The 20,705-nt window shown below is 45.3% G+C and overlaps 1 protein-coding gene across 1 annotated transcript in view; it reads right to left on the bottom strand.

Annotated features, from left to right (window-relative positions):
• LOC129863850 (whirlin-like) overlaps nt 1-20,705 on the bottom strand; it is a 131,870-nt gene that overhangs the window by 9,434 nt on the left and 101,731 nt on the right. The window contains exons 6-10 of the mRNA XM_055936182.1: nt 7,791-8,003; nt 6,910-7,131; nt 4,197-4,268; nt 787-1,330; nt 409-575 (exon numbers count right to left, since the gene is read on the bottom strand). Of these exons, the coding sequence (XP_055792157.1) occupies nt 409-575; nt 787-1,330; nt 4,197-4,268; nt 6,910-7,131; nt 7,791-8,003 (1,218 nt within the window). The remainder of the gene's footprint in view (nt 1-408; nt 576-786; nt 1,331-4,196; nt 4,269-6,909; nt 7,132-7,790; nt 8,004-20,705) is intronic.

Raw genomic sequence — 20,705 nt, 5'->3', positions numbered from 1 at the left:
TTTGGAACGAATCAACAATTTCCCTTCCACCCAACCACCAATCAGCAATAAGCATAAAGGGACAGGCAGAGGACTCGAGAGACCTCTACTGCAGTATGAGATGTGATTGAATGGATGAGAAATCATTGAAAGGACACAGAAATGAATCAATGAGCAAAGAAAGAAAAACGATGTGCACAAAGAGAGAAGAAATCACAGTTAGGATTGAGAACGAGCTCCAAGACAAAGGGAGCAGTGACAGAAGACAACTCGGCTCTATTTCTCCTCTTGTCATCCCTCACTTTCGGCTCCCACCCATCCATCATCCATCCATCCATTCATCCACCCATCCATCCATTCAACCCTCCATCCATCTCCCTCTTTTCTCTCTCTGTGTCTTCTCTCTTCCCGCTGGTGTGTCCTCCTCACCGGTTTGGCAGGGGTGTCCCCTCCTGCCCCCTGGGGATGTCGTGGGGGGCGTATGCGGGCGGGACGGGGACTGCTTTCCTTGCTGAAACGCCCTGACTCGCCAATGTCCACGCCGCTGTCCTCGCTCAGCGTCTGTCCACTGTCTGACAGCTGGGACAGGTTGGCACCTGGGGGGTGGGGGGATGGGTGCAGGAGGTTAGAGACTGGCACAGGGACACACTCAGGTAGAAACACATACACCCATGAGTACACATAGACATGCACTTCCTCTTATTTGTGTAACCAATCCTTTGCGTCCAAATCAGCTCTCATGGTTTTCGGAGTCCAACTTCCAACCTCCTCCCTTCAGTAATCCTGGCTGTCCCCCATGCCTCTTACCTCGTGCCTGGGGCAGTGACCGCACCTCGTTGACATCAGACTCTGCATTGGGCCTATGGACCTCCACCATGACAAAGTGCTGTTTGTTGGAGCCAGGGGAGGACTTGTCCTGGCTGTGGGGAAGTGGAGGCGGTGCGGATGGGGCAGTGAGCGGCGGCGGAGGGGGTGGAGATGGAGAGGGGGCGGCAGGCTTGGTGGTCCTAGTAGGGGACTGGACTCGGGGGAAGGGGCCTATAGGGTGCTTGTTGACCATGGAGAGCTGGGCAGTTGCCATCTCCTTCTTAGGGGGGGCAGAGGGGTCCTTCTTTGGGGGGACTGAGGGATCCTTTTTGGGGGGGACCTTGGGTGAGGAGGGGGGTCCTTGCTCCCCCCTCTGGTCAATGTGGGGGTTACGGGAGGGGGCGGTGAAGTAGAGCCCAGAATAGGAGGATTCGGAGGAGGGAAGCTTTTTGACCTGGTCCCGTCTGCTGGGGCGTCTCTGCACCCCTGGAGGGGGTGGAGGTTTGAAGGTGGGGGGAGATTCGGACGTGGAGTGCACCTCATCCTAAGGTAAGAGGAGAACAAATAAATCACATTCCCCTCATCCCACAAAACACTCATATACTATAGCACATCTCATCATTCCACACACACACACACACACACACACACACACACACACACACACACACACACACACACACACACACACACACACACACACACACACACACACACACACACACACACACTGTCACGCCGCAGAACTCAACACAACTGAATTAGTCAGGCCAGGACTCAGTTATGGTCTTTGTGTAACCTCAGGCTACACCTTCCCAGTCCGCGGCAACAAGCTCTCCCCTCCAACCAAAACCAACGGTGAAATGAACAACGAAAACAGCAACATGAGTGGCCAGAGAATGAATGAAGTGATTGGTAAAAAAAAATTATAAGAGAAAGCAATCAGAACTAACACAAATATGTTCTGGCTGAATGGAGTTCAAGTGTTTTTAAGACTCTTCAAGTCTCTGCTTTCTGTGTCCCACGTTATATCGCCTTGGAACCAACACAACCTCCCATCAACATCGGTTACCGTTGCTCTGGTAACCGTGGTAGGTGATTATAGCTTTTACCTCAGGTGTCAAACAGAGAACTAGTTCCTCCTTAGTAAGGAGGGAGGAGAAAGAGGAGGAAGAAGAGGAGGAACAGGAAGAAGGTGTGAACTAATATCTGTCTGTAAACAGACTCCTCCATAAGAAAGAAAGGGATGAAGGGTATATATATACACATATAATGTTGTTTAATATATATATATATATATATATATATATATATATATATATATATATATATATATATATATATATATATATATATATACAATTCTAGACAAAAGTTTGGACACTACCTACTCATTCCAGAGTTGTTCTTTATTTTTACTATTTTCTACATTGGAGAAGAATAGTGAAGAAATCAGAACTATGGCATAACACATATGGAATCATGTAGTAACCAAAAAAGTGTTAAACAAATCAAAATGTATTTTATATTTGAGATTCTCCAAAGTAGCCACCCTTTGCCTTGATGACAGCTTTGCATTCTTGGCATTCTCTCTACCAGCTTCATGAGGTAGTCACCTGGATTTAATTTCAATTAACAGGTGTGCCTTGTTAAAAGTTAATTTGTGGAATTTCTTTCCTTCGTAATGCATTTGAGCCAATCGGTTGTGTTGTGACAATGTAGGGGTGGTATACAGAAGATAGCCCTATTTGGTAAAAGACCGAGTCCATCATTACTTTAAGACATGAAGTCAGTCACTCTGGAATAGTTCAACAACTTTGAAAGTTTCTCCAAGTGCAGTTGCAAAAACCATTGAGCGCCATGAGGAAACTGGCTCTCATGAGGACCGCCACAGGAAAGGAAGACCCAGAGTTACCTCTACTGCAGAGGATAAGTTCATTAGAATTACCAGCCTCAGAAATTGCAGCCCAAATAAATGCTTCACAGAGTTCAGGTAACAGACACATCTCAACATCAACTGTTCAGAGGAGGCTGCATGAATCATGTATTCGTGATCGAATTGCTGCAAAGAAATCACTACTACAGGACACCAATAATAAGAAGAGACTTGCTTGGGCCAAGAAACATGAGCAATAGACATTAGACAGGTGGAAATCTGTCCTTTGGTCTGATAAGTCCAGATTTTAGATTTTTGGTTCCAACCACTGTGTCTTTGTGAGACGCAGAGTAGGTGAACGGATGATCTCCGCATGTGTGGTTCCCACCGTGAAGCATGGAGGAGGAGCTGTGATGGTGTGGGGGTGCTTTGCTGGTGACACTGTCAGTGATTTATTTAGAATTCAAGGCATACTTATCCAGCATGGCTACCACAGCATTCTGCAGAGATACGCCATCACATTTGGTTTGTGCTTAGTGGGACTATCATTTGTTTTTCAACAGGACAATGACCAAACACACCTCCAGCCTGTGTAAGGGCCATTTGACCAAGGGGAGTGATGAGTACTGCAACAGATGACCTGGCCTCCACAATCACCCGACCTCAACCCAATTCAGATGGTTTGGGATGAGTTGGATCGCAGAGTGAAGGAATAGCCGCCAACAAGTGCTCAGCATATGTGGGAACTCCTTCAAGACTGTTGGAAAAGCATTCCAGGTGAATCTGGTTGAGAGAATGCCAAGAGTGTGCAAAACTGACATCAAGGCAAAGGGTGGCTACTTTGAAGAATCGAAAATCTAAAATATATTTTGATTTCTTTAACACCCATATGTGTTATTTCATAGTTCTGATGTCTTCCCTATTATTCTACAATGTAGAAAATAGTCAATATAAAGAAAAACCCTTGAATGAGTAGGTGTGTCCAAACTTTTGACTGGTACTGTATGTATACTGTCACTCCCTGACCTTAGAGATCCTTTTTATGTCTCTATTTTGTTTTGGTCAGTGTGTGATTTGGGTGGGCATTCTATGTTCTGTAATTCTATGTTTTGTATTTCTTTGTTTCTGGCCGAGTGTGGTTCCCAATCAGAGGCAGCTGTCTATCATTGTCTCTGATTGGGGATCATACTTAGGCTGCCCTTTTCCCTCTTTCTTTGTGGGATCGTGTTCTTTGTTTGTGTGCAGGGAGTTTGTACATCGAAGCTGTTTGGTCGTTGTATTCTTTATTGTTTTGTCCTGTTTTAGTTTCACTTTGTGATTAAATTATGTGGAACTCTAAGAACGCTGCGCCTTGGTCTCTTCCTTCCGACGACACCCGTTACATATACTCTATATATATAAAACTGCATATCTGTTGTTTCCTCTCCCTCACTCAGCCTTGTTGTTTTTTGCCCTAACCCTCCATCCCTCCCTCCATCTTCTGCTCTGTCCATCTTAATGAGGTTGTGGGTCTGGGTCTTACTGCAAGGCTCACCAGAGATATGTCAGGCAGCGCATCCAGACTCTCCTGAGTATCCCCCCCATTACTCTCCACCGTACTGTCATTCTGAGAGAGAGGGGAAAAGAGAAAGGGGGGGGGGGGAGAGATGAGGGGATAGAGAGAAGAGAGAGCGGAGGGGAGAGAGAGAGAGAAGAAAGACAGGGAGAGAGCAAGAGAGGAGGGAGAACGAGGGAGAGTACGTGAACAGATGACAAACACAGCTGCTTGTTTATCCCAAAGCAAATGTTGATCCAAATTGCATTTCGTAGGAGTTGTTCCATCTCTCCGTGGGAGGAAAAATAACTCAATATCATTCTAAATCTACCTTCCAATCTCAAAGTTTGGGAGGTAGATATAGAGCAAACACACACCTCTTTACCTCTATATCGCACCTTCAAATCTCTAAGCTTGGAACGCAATACCACAGGTGGGTATTCAGCACAGACACACGGCACACAACAAAAAGTGCAAACACACGAATTGAAACCAAAGATATCTGCATGATGTTGTTCACTGTTAGTGAGTTCAGAGCTGCAGTGCCCTTCATTAAACTCTTCCTGTACCAAAACAAAACCCTACCAATTCAGCCTAATTATACACTCACTATTGCCACGGGGAGTACTTACCTCCATCTATCTTGCACATGTGCATGGTGAGAGGAAGCTGTTTATTTATATGTGTTCGTGTGTGACAGAGAGAGAGAGAGAGAGAGAGTGTGTGTGTGTATGTGAGTGCACACGCATTTGATCAGCTGTCAGTGTGTGTGTGTATGTGATTGGGTTTGTGACTGTACACCTCATTTTGTGTCTAGTTGATAAATCCAATGTTTGTGATCCCCCAGACTCACTAATCTCTACAAAACAGTAGCAGCAGCATTCAACTGTGACTCAAGCATAAACAACTATAAGCTGGGCCACAGTCCAGACCACACACATGCACACGCACACACACACAAACACATATACACATGCACACACACACACATATACACACACAGGTCTGGAGGTCTGGCCTTGTCCATGGTGTACTATGGTAAGACAGCTGCAGCTTACCTCAACTGTCCAGAGTGTATTGAGTCTGTGTGTCTGTGTGTGTGCGTGCGCATATGCCTGTGTGTGTGTTTGCACATGCCTTGGTGTGTGTGTGTATGTGAATGCCTGTGTGTGTGTTTGAGTGTGTGTGTGTTTGAGTGTGACATAGCTAGCTGGTTAGTAGTGTTCTCTGGTTTGCGCCCCAGAAGAAGACATCAATAGTGGACAGGCCAGCAGCAGCTTAGTCTGACTGTCTGTAATTACTCCTGCAGAAACAATGTGTGTGTATGCACTGCGAATAGGGAAACACATACACACACATGCATGCAAGCACACACCAGCATGCATGCTCATGTATGCCGAACGCACGCACACTCACATGCGCACATACGCAGACACACACAATCTTGTTTTACTAACCTTGTGGGGGACACACAATTCAAAATTATATTGTCCCTAACCCCAAAACCTAACCCTACACCTACACCTACACCTAACCCTAACTCCTAACCCTAACTCCTAAAACTAATTATAACCTTAACCCTAAACTCCCTAGAAATAGCCTTTTTCATGGTGGGGACCGGCAAAACGTCCCCAATTTGTAAATGTTTTTGGTCCCCACAAGTATATGTCCACACACATACAACACACACAGGGATACACAGAAATGTTCAAAGGACAGTCACATCAACAGAAAAAGTTATATCCATTGTCTTTATGCAACCTGACAAATGAATGCAGACTAAAGCACTCCAAACCGTATTCACTTCAAAATTAGAGGCAGAGAATCACTGCAAATCGATGTAAAATAAGAGAATTGGCAACAACTCCTACCTCCATCATATCTATCAACCACAGCAGTCTTTCCTGGGGGTTTGAAAAGGGAGGGGGGAGTCGGGGTTAAACGGAGGAAGTTTCTAGATAAATATGTCTCTTTCATCTCTAGTGAAGGGTTTAGGCCAGGGTTTTAAAAATACATGTGGAATTTTCATTGTTGGACATAAAAGACTGTAAAAACACCAGAAAACCAGCTCCAAGTGATTTAAATTTAAGAAATCTGTTCCCAAGTATTCCCATGCATAATAGAGAGACGTGATATTATACAAAGGTAAGCAAGGTTTGAAATAATTATATTTCAGTCAATTTGCAGTCTACAAATGATTTGTAATTATGTTCTGGCCCCCTGTCCATCCGCTCCAGAAAGAAATCGGCCCTCGGCTGGATCTAGTTAATGATCCCTGGTTTAAGCCCTTTCCAACTCAGCAGGGGCACAGTGCTCTCATCCCTGACTATGTCCCAAATGGCACCCTATTCCATATTTAGTGCATTACTTTTTAAGGAGCCTGGTCAAAAGTAGTGTACTATATAGGGAATAGAGTGACATTTGGGACACAGCACCTCTGTCCTGCAGAAACCCTTGTCCTTGCCCCATGCACTTCAAGTGCGATATGTCATCCTAACAGCTCTATCCTCTACAACCCATCAAACAGGGACACCTTCAAATCGGTCTGCTTCGAGACAAAAGTGACACCTAAAAATGAGGAGTGACTCAGACTCCCACAGACATACAGACAGACGGCCAGACGGACACGGCAGCCTGACAGACAGACAAACATAGCCAGCCAGAGACAGAGCCAGACAGACAGTTTGGGTCCATTGCAGCCCAGCCTTCCTACCCGTGCTGAGCTGAGGGTGGTGGAGGTCATGTAGCTGGCTGACGAGGAGGCCAGGGTATCTGGGTAGGAAACCATGGAGAGGGAGTCAGGGTGGAGGGCGGCCGCACTGGCACCCCCCTGCCGGGCCTTCAAAGCCTGGATCTCGCGGCGCAGCACCATCCCATCGAAACGCTCCAGATCCTGGGGTGTCACCAGGCCACGCACCTCTGATAGCAGGGAGAACTAAAAGGAGGGTTGGGAGGGGGGGGGGGGGGGGGGGGGGGGGACAGGGTTCTAGAGTTATAGGGAGCTATAACATGCATCAGGAGACCATGAGGAATGCAGACTGCAACAAAACAACACTGTTTAAAGCACTTTACCAATTGTGAATTCAATACATTTGATAAATCATTGTTTTATATGAGGTGCAGGGCAAGGGCATTGACAGAAAGACAAGTGGCTTTCTAATATACTGAGAAAAACAGATGTCTGAGCAACCACAAAAGCCTTAACATAAATCACAGAAAGTCTCACAAAACTTGCCATTCAAGTGATGGATGTACAGAGAAAAGGCAAGCAATCACCATAAGCACTACGAGTGAGGGAACACAAGAACCCAACACACGATGCATCTCACAACAACGGACACACGCATGCACACACACACGAACACACGCAAAACACACCGGAATTTGTCTTTCTCTGTTTCTTGCACACATGTATGCACACACAATTCTAAGTCTCTCTCTCTCGTGCTCTCGCGCTCTTTCTCTCAAACACAAACACGCACACTCACGCACACACACACACACACACATACACACACACAAACAAAAGATACCCACCCACACACCCACCCACACACACCCACCCCACGCTGTCTCTCCACAATCACTCCTCACCTTGGCGTGTGTGTTGAGCAATTCAAACAGGGCCATGACCAGTTGCTCCACCTCTATGTGTCCGTCTCGGTACTCCTCCACGTAGTAGCCCATGGTCTGCCTCTCTGTCTCCGTCAGCAGGTGGCGGGCCTGTTCCTCCAGCATGGCTCTGCTCTGGTTCACCAGGCTGGACAGGGTCACCTGGGAGCCCGCCACACCCTTATAGAACACCGGCTGGAAGGGGAGGGGGGAGAGGAGGATGGAGTGAGGAGGAGGGTTGGAAAAGGGACAAGGTGAGGGAGAAAGTGTGTGTGTGTGTGTGTGTGTGTATGTGGGTGAGAAGTAGGAAGGTGACACAGGCGAGACCCAGAGGTGAGGGGGGAGGTGTGTGTCAGGCAGGAAATGAGAAATGAGAAACAAAGGGACAGAAAAAGAACAAAGAGAGAGAAACCATGTACATGCATTTGTCATTGCTCATCATCCATCCATCCATCCCACCCACAGCTGGCGTGGAGGGGCCAGAGTACATCAGTCTAACACTGGGCACTAAGGCTCTCATCTCATCCACAGAACCACAGCCTACTCTATGCAACTGCCCTTCTCATATGCCACTGCCAGCTCAGCCAATCCAATCAATTCACTCAGCGATGGCACCACGGCACTTGAGAACCAGATGAGAATTGTACCCCGAATTCATACATACACACTCTCTCTCTCTCTCTCTCTCTCTCTCTCTCTCTCTCTCTCTCTCTCTCTCTCTCTCTCTCTCTCTCTCTCTCTCGCTCTTCCTTGTCCTGTCTTTCCCCCTCTCTTCCTATCTCTCTTTATCTCGCTCTCTCTATCTCCTCACAAGCAGCTTTTCTTTAATTAACTCCTTAATCAAAGACATCACTTCAAAGTCACCAGCCGCAAGGCTATGTGTAAGAGAGAGAAAGAGAAAAAAAGATGGGGAGAGGGAGGGGAGAGAAGAGAGAGAAGAGAGTGAAAGAGGAAAGAGAGAGAGAGAGATATGGGGAGAGAGAGTGAGAGAGAGAGAGGATAGGGAGGGAAGGAAGGAGAAAGGGGAAACTCACCCTCCTCCCCCACCTGCCCCAGACTCCTCATCCCAAACTCTTAACCACTCTCATTCGTCTGTGTTAGCCACCAGGTCTGGAGGAGTGAGGTGTTGCAGCCTTTGCCAAATATAAGTCCCTACCCCAAGGTGAAGCCACACTTAGGCAGTATCCTAATTAACTCTATGCTTACAACAAGCATTTACCTGAAGAATCCTATTGAAAAGTGCACATTGGTTTTGTCCCAAATGGCACCCTGATCCCCATAGAGCCCTGGTCAAAAGTAGTGCACTATGTAGGGAATAGGGTGCCATTTGGGACACAGCCTGAGAGTATAGTTTAAACCTACAATGTGTAAGAACAATAAATCCCTTAATGACAACTTATTTGATGGTTGTTAGGACATGTATGATTCCAACGATAATAATTAAAGAGATTAGCCTCTGAGACCCAGTTCTAACCTGTATCCCATGTTAAACTAAGACTCACAGGCTGACTACACCGTTTACGTCACGTGCGCGAGCGTTGCAAAATACATTTAAAAATCTATATTATTCAATTATTGCACCCACACTGCTCGCGCGCGCCAACGAGCGTCTGTGTTACCAAGGGCTAAAATAGAAGTCAGTTCTATTTGTGACGCAGATCGCGCTGCAAGTCCTGCCTCTCCCATCTCCTCATTGGTTTATAGAAGCAGGTACTGTGGCGGAAGAATCAGAATTAGTTGGGTAACATAGATAATTAAGATGTCTTATCTGCATAATATGCTTATGTGATATACTTGTTATTAGAATGTATCCCTTCGGACTCTGGTGTTGGCAGTTGCACTTCTTCCCTCAGCTGGGGCTCAGTCACCTGGGGCCCAGAGAGGGGAGAGGTCAGGCTTTCACATGTCTTTCACATGTCCCTGGTGCTATGCAGAATATCAGAAAGGGAAGAGGACAGGAGGGAACATTGTCTTCATATGTGAATGCGTCTACCTATTCTTAAACCATGTGAAGAGATGGCATAATTAATAGGGAACCAATTACTTGTCTCCACAATGTCTGTGCACCAGTCACTCCCTCCATTGGCATTGGGGGATGTGTGTGGTAGTGTCTGAAACCATTGTATGTCATCTCTGATGTTGCACTTATCCTGGGTTAGTGTATGACCTAGAGGCTCACTCCCCTCAGTGAGCTTGTCCAGGAGTGGGGTCAAGAATGGGTTTTACATGAGATGGGAGTATCTGGAGTTGACAATTGATTTATGCCATTGGATGAGTTGGTGTTTTTGTGCTATGAAGTACCAGGAACGAGAGTGGAACCTCGTCTTAGGGACCAAACTGAACGATAATTTATAGTGAATGCTATCTGGCTACGGGATACTCCTTTCTCATTTAAAAAGTCTCACCTTGTGACTCGTTCCAAACATCTGTGGTTTTTTATGTAGACTAGGGGGTGGATCTTTGCTATGACAGATCTCAGTAACCTTTATGTTGCCGCTCTAAACGGATCATCAGAAACGGTGATTTGTCGACAAGCCATTGCTATTGCAAAGCTCTCACTATTAAAGATTTAGTTTAAGTATAACTCTGACTTGTGTGATAAGTTTGTCTCTCCTCATTTGACAGTAAAGAAATTAACCACCACAGTACCCACGTGCTATCTCCTCATTGGTTATATGAACGTGGGTGACTGAAAGACGAACGAGGTCGGTGGCGGTAATGCACCTAATTTATGAAAGTTGCCAATCGCAATATAAAGTCCAGAGAAGAAAAAGCCTGGAAGTAGGAGAGGGTTTGGGTTCCGTGTCAGATCTAACCTGTATCCCATGTTAAACTAAGACTCAGTTCTAACCTGTATCCCATGTTAAACTAAGACTCAGATCTAACCTGTATCCCATGTTAAACTAAGATTCAGATCTAACCTGTATCCCATGTTAAACTAAGACTCAGATCTAACCTGTATCACATGTTAAACTAAGACTCAGATCTAACATGTATCCCATGTTAAACTAAGATTCAGATCTAACCTGTATCCCATGTTAAACTAAGACTCAGATCTAACCTGTATCCCATGTTAAACTAAGATTCAGATCTAACCTGTATCCCATGTTAAACTAAGATTCAGATCTAACCTGTATCCCATGTTAAACTAAGATTCAGATCTAACCTGTAGCCCATGTTAAACTAAGACTCAGATCTAACCTGTAGCCCATGTTAAACTAAGACCCATTAATTAATAATTAATCAAATACTACAATGGCCAGTGTGCTGCTGGATTCTGTCTGCATGCCAAATGGCACCCTATTCCCTATGTTGTGCACTACTTTTGACCAGGGCCCATAGAGCTCTGGTCAAATCTTGTGCACTATGTTGGAAATAGGGTGCCATTAGGGACACACGGGGTCTTTGCCAATTCTCCATTCTGCCAGGCAAGATGACGGCTCACTTTACCAAAGGCATCAACTACAACCACCACTGACACCATTCCAATGACTACCCAGAGAGAGGGATAGGACCAAAACAAGACAAGACGAGATGGAGACCAGACAGGTCCAATTCACACCACTGCACTGTCTAGCACTCTGTTGTAAATCAATGTTGGAGATCAATGTAGATCAATGCACTTTGATAGTAGGATCAAAGTGCTTATATTAAACTTCATGACACTGCTACCAGGGCCGTAAATACACATGAGAACACCCAGGTCCAGACCTCAGCAATTTCTTTTGGGGAGAGGGGGGACTCAGTTGGGGTCTTAACTTCCTCTTGAGGGCTAGAATAGTAGAATACACAGGGTTGCAATTTCGAAAGTTAGTTGTACATCAGCGGTTTTCCTCTTGTTATATGTCACCCACTCAATTAGCCCATGGCAGTAGATTTTTAGATACAGTTGAAGTTTACATACACTGAGGTTGGAGTCATTAAAACTCGTTTTTTTTAACCAGTCCCCAAATTTCTTGTTAACAAACTATAGTTTTGGCAAGTCGGTTAGGACATCTACTTTGTGCATGACACAAGTCATTTTTCCAACAATTGTTTACAGACAGATTATTTCACTTGTAATTCACTGTATCACAATTCCAGTGGGTCAGAAGTTTAAAGTTTAAAGTTGACTGTGCCTTTAAACAGCTTGGAAAATTCCAGAAAATGATGTCATGGCTTTAGAAGCTTCTTATAGGCTGATTGACATCATTTGAGTCAATTGGAGGTGTACCTGTGAATGTATTTCAAGGCCTACCTTCAAACTCAGTGCCTCTTTGCTTGACATCATGGGAAAATCAAAAGAAATCAGCCAAGACCTCAGAAAAAAGAATTGTAGACCCCCACAAGTCTGCTTCATCCTTGGGAGAAATTCCAAACACCTGAAGGTACCACGTTCATCTTTACAAACAATAGTACACAAGTATAAACACCATGGGACCACGCAGTCGTCATACCGCTCAGGAAGGAGACGCGTTCTGTCTCCTAGAGATGAACGTACTTTGGTGCGAAAAGTGCAAATCAATCCCAGAACAACAGCAAAGGACCTTGTGAAGATGCTGGAGGAAACAGGTACAAACGTATCTATATCCACTGTGAAACGAGTCCTATATCGACATAACCTGAAAGGCCGCTCAGCAAGGAAGAAGCCACTGCTCCAAAACCGCCATAAAAAAGCCAGACTACAGTTTACAACTGCACATGGGGACAAAGATCGTACTTTCTGGAGAAATGTCCTCTGGTCTGATGAAACAAAAATAGAACTGTTTGGCCATAATGACCATTGTTATGTTTGGAGGAAAAAGGGGGAGGCTTGCAAGCCAAAGAACACCATCCCAACCGTGAAGGACGGGGGTGGCAGCATCATGTTGTGGGGGTGCTTTGCTGCAGGAGGGACTGGTGCATTCACAAAATAGATGGAATCATGAGGCAGGAAATTATTTGGATATATTGAAGCAACTGCTCAAGACATCAGTGAGGAAGTTAATGCTTGGTCGCAAATGGGTCTTCCAAATGGACAATGACCACAAGCATAATTCCAAAGTTGTGGCAAAATGGCTTAAGGACAACAAAGTCAAGGTATTGGAGTGGCCATCACAAAGCCCTGACCTCAATCCCATAGAACATTTGTGGGCAGAACTGAAAAAGCATGTGCGAGCAAGGAGGCATACAAACCTGACTCAGTTACACAAGCTCTGTCAGGAGGAATGGGCCAAAATTTACCCAAGTTAATGTGGGAAGCTTGTGGAAGGCTACCCGAAAAATTTGACCCAAGTTAATATAACAATTTAAAGGCAATACTACCAAATACTAATTGAGTGTATGTAAACTTCTGACCCACTGGGAATGTGAATAAATAAATAAAAGCTGAAATAAATTATTCACTCTGCTATTATTCTGACATTTCACATTCTTAATATAAAGTGGTGATCCTAACTGACCTAAGACAGGGTATTTCTCCTCGGATTAAATGTCAGGAATTAGAAAAACTGAGTTTAAATGTATTTGGCTAAGGTGTATGTAAACTTCCGACTTCAACTGTAGTTAGCTTGCTAGACTAACTAGACTAATTTATCTAAACTTGTAGTAATCATAGTGAATTACTGACCGGGCACGGAGGGTACATGCCTATGGGCCCTGACCTCTAGGGGTGCCCCATAGATTTTTATATCATATTAACATGACATCTCATGGAACAAATTGTAGAATTACAGGAAATTAGCTTAAAAACTGCAACAAATGATCCCCAGCCCATGGCAAAAAGTGTGTTTTTATTGTACTTTTTCTGCAAACAGATCCTACTGTACGTATTAAATTATAGATTTGAATCCCAATGCTGAGTTAATGTGAGTTAATTTGTAGCGGCTGATTGTATAGCTAATAGGCTAGATGTTTGTTGATCGACTGAGGTGAATGGAGCTACAGCAATCAAATAATGGTTGGGGTAGTTTTTGCTGTATTCCAAATATATATTTTTTGTTTTTAAATTGTAAAGAAATGTAGTAAATGAGCTTCAACTTTCTTAAAATGTCTTGGATGGGGGGGTTACGGCCCTGACTGCTACTAAAAGTACTGGATGAGGGAAAGCAACATACCTGGCAGATCAGTGAGAACTAAGAAATGGACATGAACTAGGACGTGGGAAGGGTGTTCAGTCTATTTCCCTGCCTGTCCTAGCCTCTCTGTCCCAGTATGGACTGTACCAGGACACACCGATGCTGCCTGTCCTAGCCTCTCTGTCCCAGTATGGACTGTACCAGGACACACCGATGCTGCCTGTCCTAGCCTCTCTGTCCCAGTATGGACTGTACCAGGACACACCGATGCTGCCTGTCTTAGCCTCTCTGTCCCAGTATGGACTGTACCAGGACACACCGATGCTGCCTGTCCTAGCCTCTCTGTCCCAGTATGGACTGTACCAGGACACACCGATGCTGCCTGTCCTAGCCTCTCTGTCCCAGTATGGACTGTACCAGGACACACCGATGCTGCCTGTCCTAGCCTCTCTGTCCCAGTATGGACTGTACCAGGACACACCGATGCTGCCTGTCCTAGCCTCTCTGTCCCAGTATGGACTGTACCAGGACACACCGATGCTGCCTGTCCTAGCCTCTCTGTCACAGTATGGACTGTACCAGGACACACCGATGCTGCCTGACACCACTCAGCACAGTCCCTAGTGACAATGACAACTCTCTCTGTTTCCTCACGCTCAGTGTTTTTGGAGAAATTAGAACATTATCTTTCACAGGGGGAAGAACACATCCAAGGCTGCAGCTCAGGGATTTATAATGACAGAGGAAGAGGAGGAGGAAGAGGTTAGGAGAGTTTTCACCGGTGTAAGAAAAATGTCCACGCAAAGGGAGGACAAATCGATTTCACATGATGTGGGACAGATTAGGTGTGACCTTGGAAGGCATACCTCCAGGTATTAAACCCTATCCCTACAGAGAGTGGGACCCAGCAGACACGTATGTAATGGAATGGTATCAGGCCCAGGGACACATTCTCTAGTCTAGAATCCTTAAACCATGCTATACATTTCTACCTCTTCCAATTTCACCACATGTCGAAAACAAGCCCAAACAGTTGATTTACAGTAAAAAATGAAAAAAAAATGAAATGATCTTGTGGCTGAGCGTCTAAAGCTAGGCAGTTATCACATTCACACTGGGCATTTTAGATGGTAGGCCATTAGTGTATTGATTGACATCCATCTTTCCCACAGGGGAATGCCTGCTGATTAAATCACTTTACCAGACCACAGCTCTCCTTAATCCAATCCGATAGAGAAATTAAAGGACTATTGTTTCATAGCAATAACCATCAAGCTAGTGTACTGGACTGGAGCATCTTGGACCCCCTGCTAAACCATGCAGAATCAAACTCTCTCTGTGTCCCAAATGGCACCATGCAGAATCAAACTCTCTCTGTGTCCCAAATGGCACCATGCAGAATCAAACTCTCTTTGTGTCCCAAATGGCACCATGCAGAATCAAACTCTCTCTGTGTCCCAAATGGCACCATGCAGAATCAAACTCTCTCTGTGTCCCAAATGGCACCAAAGCTGTGTAGTGCACTACTTTTAATAACCAGGTCAAAATGTGTGATTTGGGACATATTCCCAGTCTCACTCTTCATCCTCCTGCACATATCACTGACCACCACAGAAGTGAAATCAACCTCTGACCTAGCAATTAAAGGTGCACTATGCAGAAATCGCGACGCATTTTCCTGATTTTGAACACTTGAAATAACTCAATTAAATAGTAGCTTTGCTTAACCTAGCCATAGCTCAAAATGACAGTAACCATGAAATTGGAATAGTTTGCCAAATTTCAGTTTGTATGACAAAACAATCAAGTATTATGCAGAGAATCATTGTACCATCTAAACCGCTGTGGAATATATTTTCCATAATAAAAACATTGTATCTTCAGCTGTTAGAAGCTGGTGTACAAAACCAAAAATAAAAGATGCAAAAATTAAACTTAAGAACATGAAGCATAGAAATAGTGCACTTAGAACAGGTCTACCACTTCTTAGACTTTCTTTCGATGAGAATGACAGATCTATAATTCGCATCACTACATATTGCATCTTTAAGCGTTAGAGTCAACTTCATCAGAGGGATGAGCTCTTACCTAGCTATACCGAGGGGAAACTTATCTGTGTGACTGTCACGGAGGAGCAGTGAGCCCCTGGAGCCACACAATGGCTTCATTCTGGTACTAAACACACAAACTATTGATCCCCCTGAGGTGGGGGTAAGGGTCAAGGTGGGGGGAGGGTGGTCTGGAGTGTGTGTGTGTGTGTGTGTGTGTGTGTGTGTGTGTGTGTGTGTGTGTGTGTGTGTGTGTGTGTGTGTGTGTGTGTGTGTGTGTGTGTGTGTGTGTGTGTGTGTGTGTGTGTGTGTGTGTGTGTGTGTATGCATATGTGTGTGCGTTCCACTGTTCCATTGTCAGATGTAAACGGAACAATCCAGCATGCTATCTTCTCCACTGATTGTGTGAGCTTCTCCAATCGATGGCTGAAACGGAGAGAATCGTGTGTAAAAGCGTATCCACCTCTACAATCTAATTGTAAGACCAGACTTTGTCATTCTTTAGACAAGGTTTCTTTGGGGGAAAAGCTATTAGCCAATAATAGCCGTGTCAAAATCAATTAGAGCATAGCCACTGATTGGGCTATCCCATCCATTCACCATGAAATGAAAGGGGTCATATGCCTGAACCTTTGCTATGAGACTTTTGCCGTGCTGAACCCGTGCTCGGTTTGCCGTTCAACCTATTCTTAATTAATTAGCTTATCGGTCCATTCTGGCCTTTGGCTCTAATTAAAAAGAGAGGGATGGAGGAAGGGAACGAGGGATGTGGAGAGGACGAAAAACAGCCCCTCTATAACCAGTGTGATGGACTGAATCAAGGTGGACAGAGAAGGGTGTGGAGAGACGAACAACAGCCCCTCTATAACCAGTGTGATGGACTGAATCAAGGTGGAGGACAGAGAAGGGTGTGGAGAGGACGAACAACAGCCCCTCTATAACCAGTGTGATGGACTGAATCAAGGTGGAGGACAGAGAAGGGTGTGGAGAGGACGAACAACAGCCCCTCTATAACCAGTGTGATGGACTGAATCAAGGTGGAGGACAGAGAAGGGTGTGGAGAGGACGAACAACAGCCCCTCTATAACCAGTGTGATGGACTGAATCAAGGTGGAGGACAGAGAAGGGTGTGGAGAGGACGACAGTTCTCGGCTTGTTAAGATGTCATCATCTTGCTGTATCTTCACAGCTGAAATTAGTTGAGAGCTGAGAGCTGTCGACGCTGTATATGAGGTTGGGGCGGATGGATATTTAACTTTACTGAGTGTTCCTCCCTGTTCATATTGAACAGCTCTGAAGCTATTACACAGTGTATTAACAGCCTTCTCAGCTACTTGCTCTCAGACTGCAACGCCATGCTACCAGCTTGCATGTATTACAGCTAGCTCTGGGCATGGTAGCAACTGGCTAGGGTACACTTTGAAAACGTATTGAAACTCCTTCCCTACTTCAGTAGAATTGTCCTCCTTATCTACTCTCTCTCATTTCTGTTCTCCCTTCCTCTGTTCTCCTCATCATCTCTCTCTCTCTGAAGAGTGCCCTGTGTTTTTGTTTACTTCAAAATCCCTTTAAGAGCGTCAGCCACAGATTGCCAATTACTTGAAAGCAAGGTGTTTACGTTAGATTGAAGGAGCTCAGAGATGTCTGGAGGGGTGAGCAGAGCTGGAGGTTTCTCTCTGCAACAACAATTACCATCACTACAGTAAACAGTCATCGGGGTCAGGAGAGACCTCACCTATCCGCGCGCGCGTGCACACACACACACACACACACACACACACACACACACACACACACACACACACACACACACACACACACACACACACACACACACACACACACACACACACACACACACACACACACACACACACACACACACACACACACACACACACACACACACACACACACAAGGCCAGAGGCTACAATGGGGATTAACCCTGCTCTGCCTGGGTGTATTTGATTGATTTGACAGGCAGTCCATAAAACAACACTGACATTGGGTCTGACATCTATCCTCCGCCTGACAGAGTGACAGATAATGGCTTCAGGTCATATCACAGAACCGCTGAATGAACCTTGGATGTCCAACAACATCCCAACAGAGTTCGTTTTTTTTGTTTGTTAATGAAACAAATGTCCTGCCTGTCTTTTTTTGAGGGGTCAGTTCAACCCTAGTCACATCCATAATCATTTGTATTTCTATGATCACAACCCTATGGCTGATGATGACATCACCATGCTTTGACTAACACTAGTCAATTCTCTGCATTTGCCTGAACTAATGACGTGCTGTATATGTGTTAAAACGCTGGCCTGAGGCTCTGCGCTCTGCACAGGCAGACATGACACAAGAGCTTTCTGGGGGTGAGAGGGCTCAGGAAAAGCCTGCTGGCTATTCACTAGTGGGACTCTGAATCTGTGTCCCAGATGACACTGTGTTCCCTACATAGTGCACTACTTTTGATTATGGCCCATAGGAATCTGGAGACAAGTATTTCATGTCGATTGTTTAGGATGGTTTGACCCAGGAAATCAAAGAAAACCAAATACATCCCATTTGAGTGATGCCCTTTTCAGGAGATAGTAGGCTTCACTGGAGCACGGACACTGTGCAGATAACACGCTTTCTCTGTTTACACACGCACATATGCACACACATGCGTACGCATGCACACCTACACGGAACTAGTGTTATGCTCCCCTCCCTCTCCTCTCCTCTCCCTGTCACGCCCTGATCTGTTTCACCTGTCCTTGTGCTTGTCTCCACCCATTCCAGGTGGCGCCCATCTTCCCCACCTATCCTCTAGGTATTTATACCTGTGTTTTCGGTCTGTCTGTGCCAGTTCCTCTCGTTTGCCAAGTTTACCAGCATTTTGTCCTGTCAGCTCCTGTCTTTTCCCAGCCTCTCTTTATCTCGTCCCCCTGGTTTTTGACTCTTGCCTGTCCTGTACCTGCCCGCCTGACCACTCTGCCTGTCCCTGTGCCTGCCTGCCATCCTGTACCTTTGCTCCACCTCTGGATTACTGAACTCTGCCTGACCTGACCCTGAGCCTGCCAGCTGTCCTGTACCTTTGCTCCTACTCTGGATTATCGACCCCTGCCTGCCTTGACCTGTCGTTTGCCTGTCCCTGTTGTTACAATAAACATTGTTACTTCACACAGTCTGCACTTGGGTCTTACCTTGATACCTGATACTCCCCCTCTTCTAAGCCATTCTAAAGGACTGTACTGTCATAGTATCTGGGTTCTCATGCAGGGTATCACTTCTATGGAAATATATATATTTTTGCATATGAACCACTATTGTTTTCACTATATATTTGACCTCTTGATGATGTCATACAGAAACATAATGTTAACTTTCACTGCTATGCGGACAACACACAGCTGTACATTTCGATGAAACATGGTGAAGCTCCAAAATTGCCCTCCCTGGAAGCCTGTGTTTCAGACATAAGGAAGTGGATGGCAGCAAATTTTCTACTTTTAAACTCGGACTTTTAAACTCGGACAGAGATGCTTGTTCTAGGTCCCAAGAAACAAAGAGATCTTCTGTTGGATCTGACAATTAATCTTGATGGTTGTACAGTCGTCTCAAATAAAACTGTGAAGGACCTCGCCATTACTCTGGACCCTGATCTCTCTTTTGACGAACATATCAAGACTATTTCAAGGACAGCTTTCTTCCATCTATGTAACATTGCAAAAATCTGAACATTTCTGTCCAAAAATGATGCAGAAAAATGTATCCATGCTTTTGTTACTTATAGGTTAGACTACTGCAATGCTCTACTTTCCGGCTACCCGGATAAAGCACTAAATAAACTTCAGTTAGTGCTAAATACGGCTGCTAGAATCTTGACTAGAACCAAAATATTTGATCATATTACTCCAGTGCTATCCTCTCTACACTGGCTTCCTGTTAAGGCAAGGGCTAATTTCAAGGTTTTACTGCTAACCTACAAAGCATTACATGGGCTTGCTCCTACCTATCTTTCCGATTTGGTCCTGCCGTACATACCTACACGTACGCTAAGGTCACAAGACGCAGGCCTCCTTATTGTCCCTAGAATTTCTAAGTATACTGCTGGAGGCAGGGCTTTCTCCTATAGACCTCAATTTTTATGGAATGGTCTGCCTATCCATGTGAGAGACGCAGACTTGGTCTCAACCTTTAAGTTTTTATTGAAGATTCATCTCTTCAGTAGGTCCTATGATTGAGTGTAGTCTGGCCCAGGAGTGTGAAGGTGAACGGAAAGGCACTGGAACAACGAACCGCCTTTGCTGTATCTGCCTGGCCGGTTCCCCTCTCTCCACTGGGATTCACTGCCTCTAACCCTATTACAGGGGCTGAGTCACTGGCTTACTGGTGCTCTTCCATGCCGTCCCTAGGAGGGGTGCGTCACTTGAGTTGGTTGAGTCACTGACGTGATCTTCCTGTCTGGGTTGGCGCCCCCCTTGGGTTGTGCCATGGCGGATATCTTCGTGGGCTATACTCAGCCTTGTCTCCGGATGGTAAGTTGGTGGTTGAAGATATCCCTCTAGTGGTGTGGGGGCTGTGCTGTGGCAAAGTGGGTGGGGTTATATCCTGCCTGTTTCGCCCCCTCCTGTCTCAGCCTCCAGTATTTATGCTGCAGTAGTTTATGTGTCGGGGGCTAGGGTCAGTCTGTTATATCTGGAGTATTTCTCCTGTCTTATCCGGTGTCCTGTGTGAATTTAAGTATTCTCTCTAATTCTCTCTCTCTTTTTCTCTTTTTCTTTCACTCTTTCTCCCTTTCTTTCTTTCTCTCTCTCAGAGGACCTGA

The sequence above is a fragment of the Salvelinus fontinalis genome, chromosome 10 (genome assembly GCF_029448725.1).
Source record: "Salvelinus fontinalis isolate EN_2023a chromosome 10, ASM2944872v1, whole genome shotgun sequence".
Classification (NCBI taxonomy): domain Eukaryota; kingdom Metazoa; phylum Chordata; class Actinopteri; order Salmoniformes; family Salmonidae; genus Salvelinus; species Salvelinus fontinalis.
This window is presented reverse-complemented; position numbering and strand designations above follow the sequence as displayed.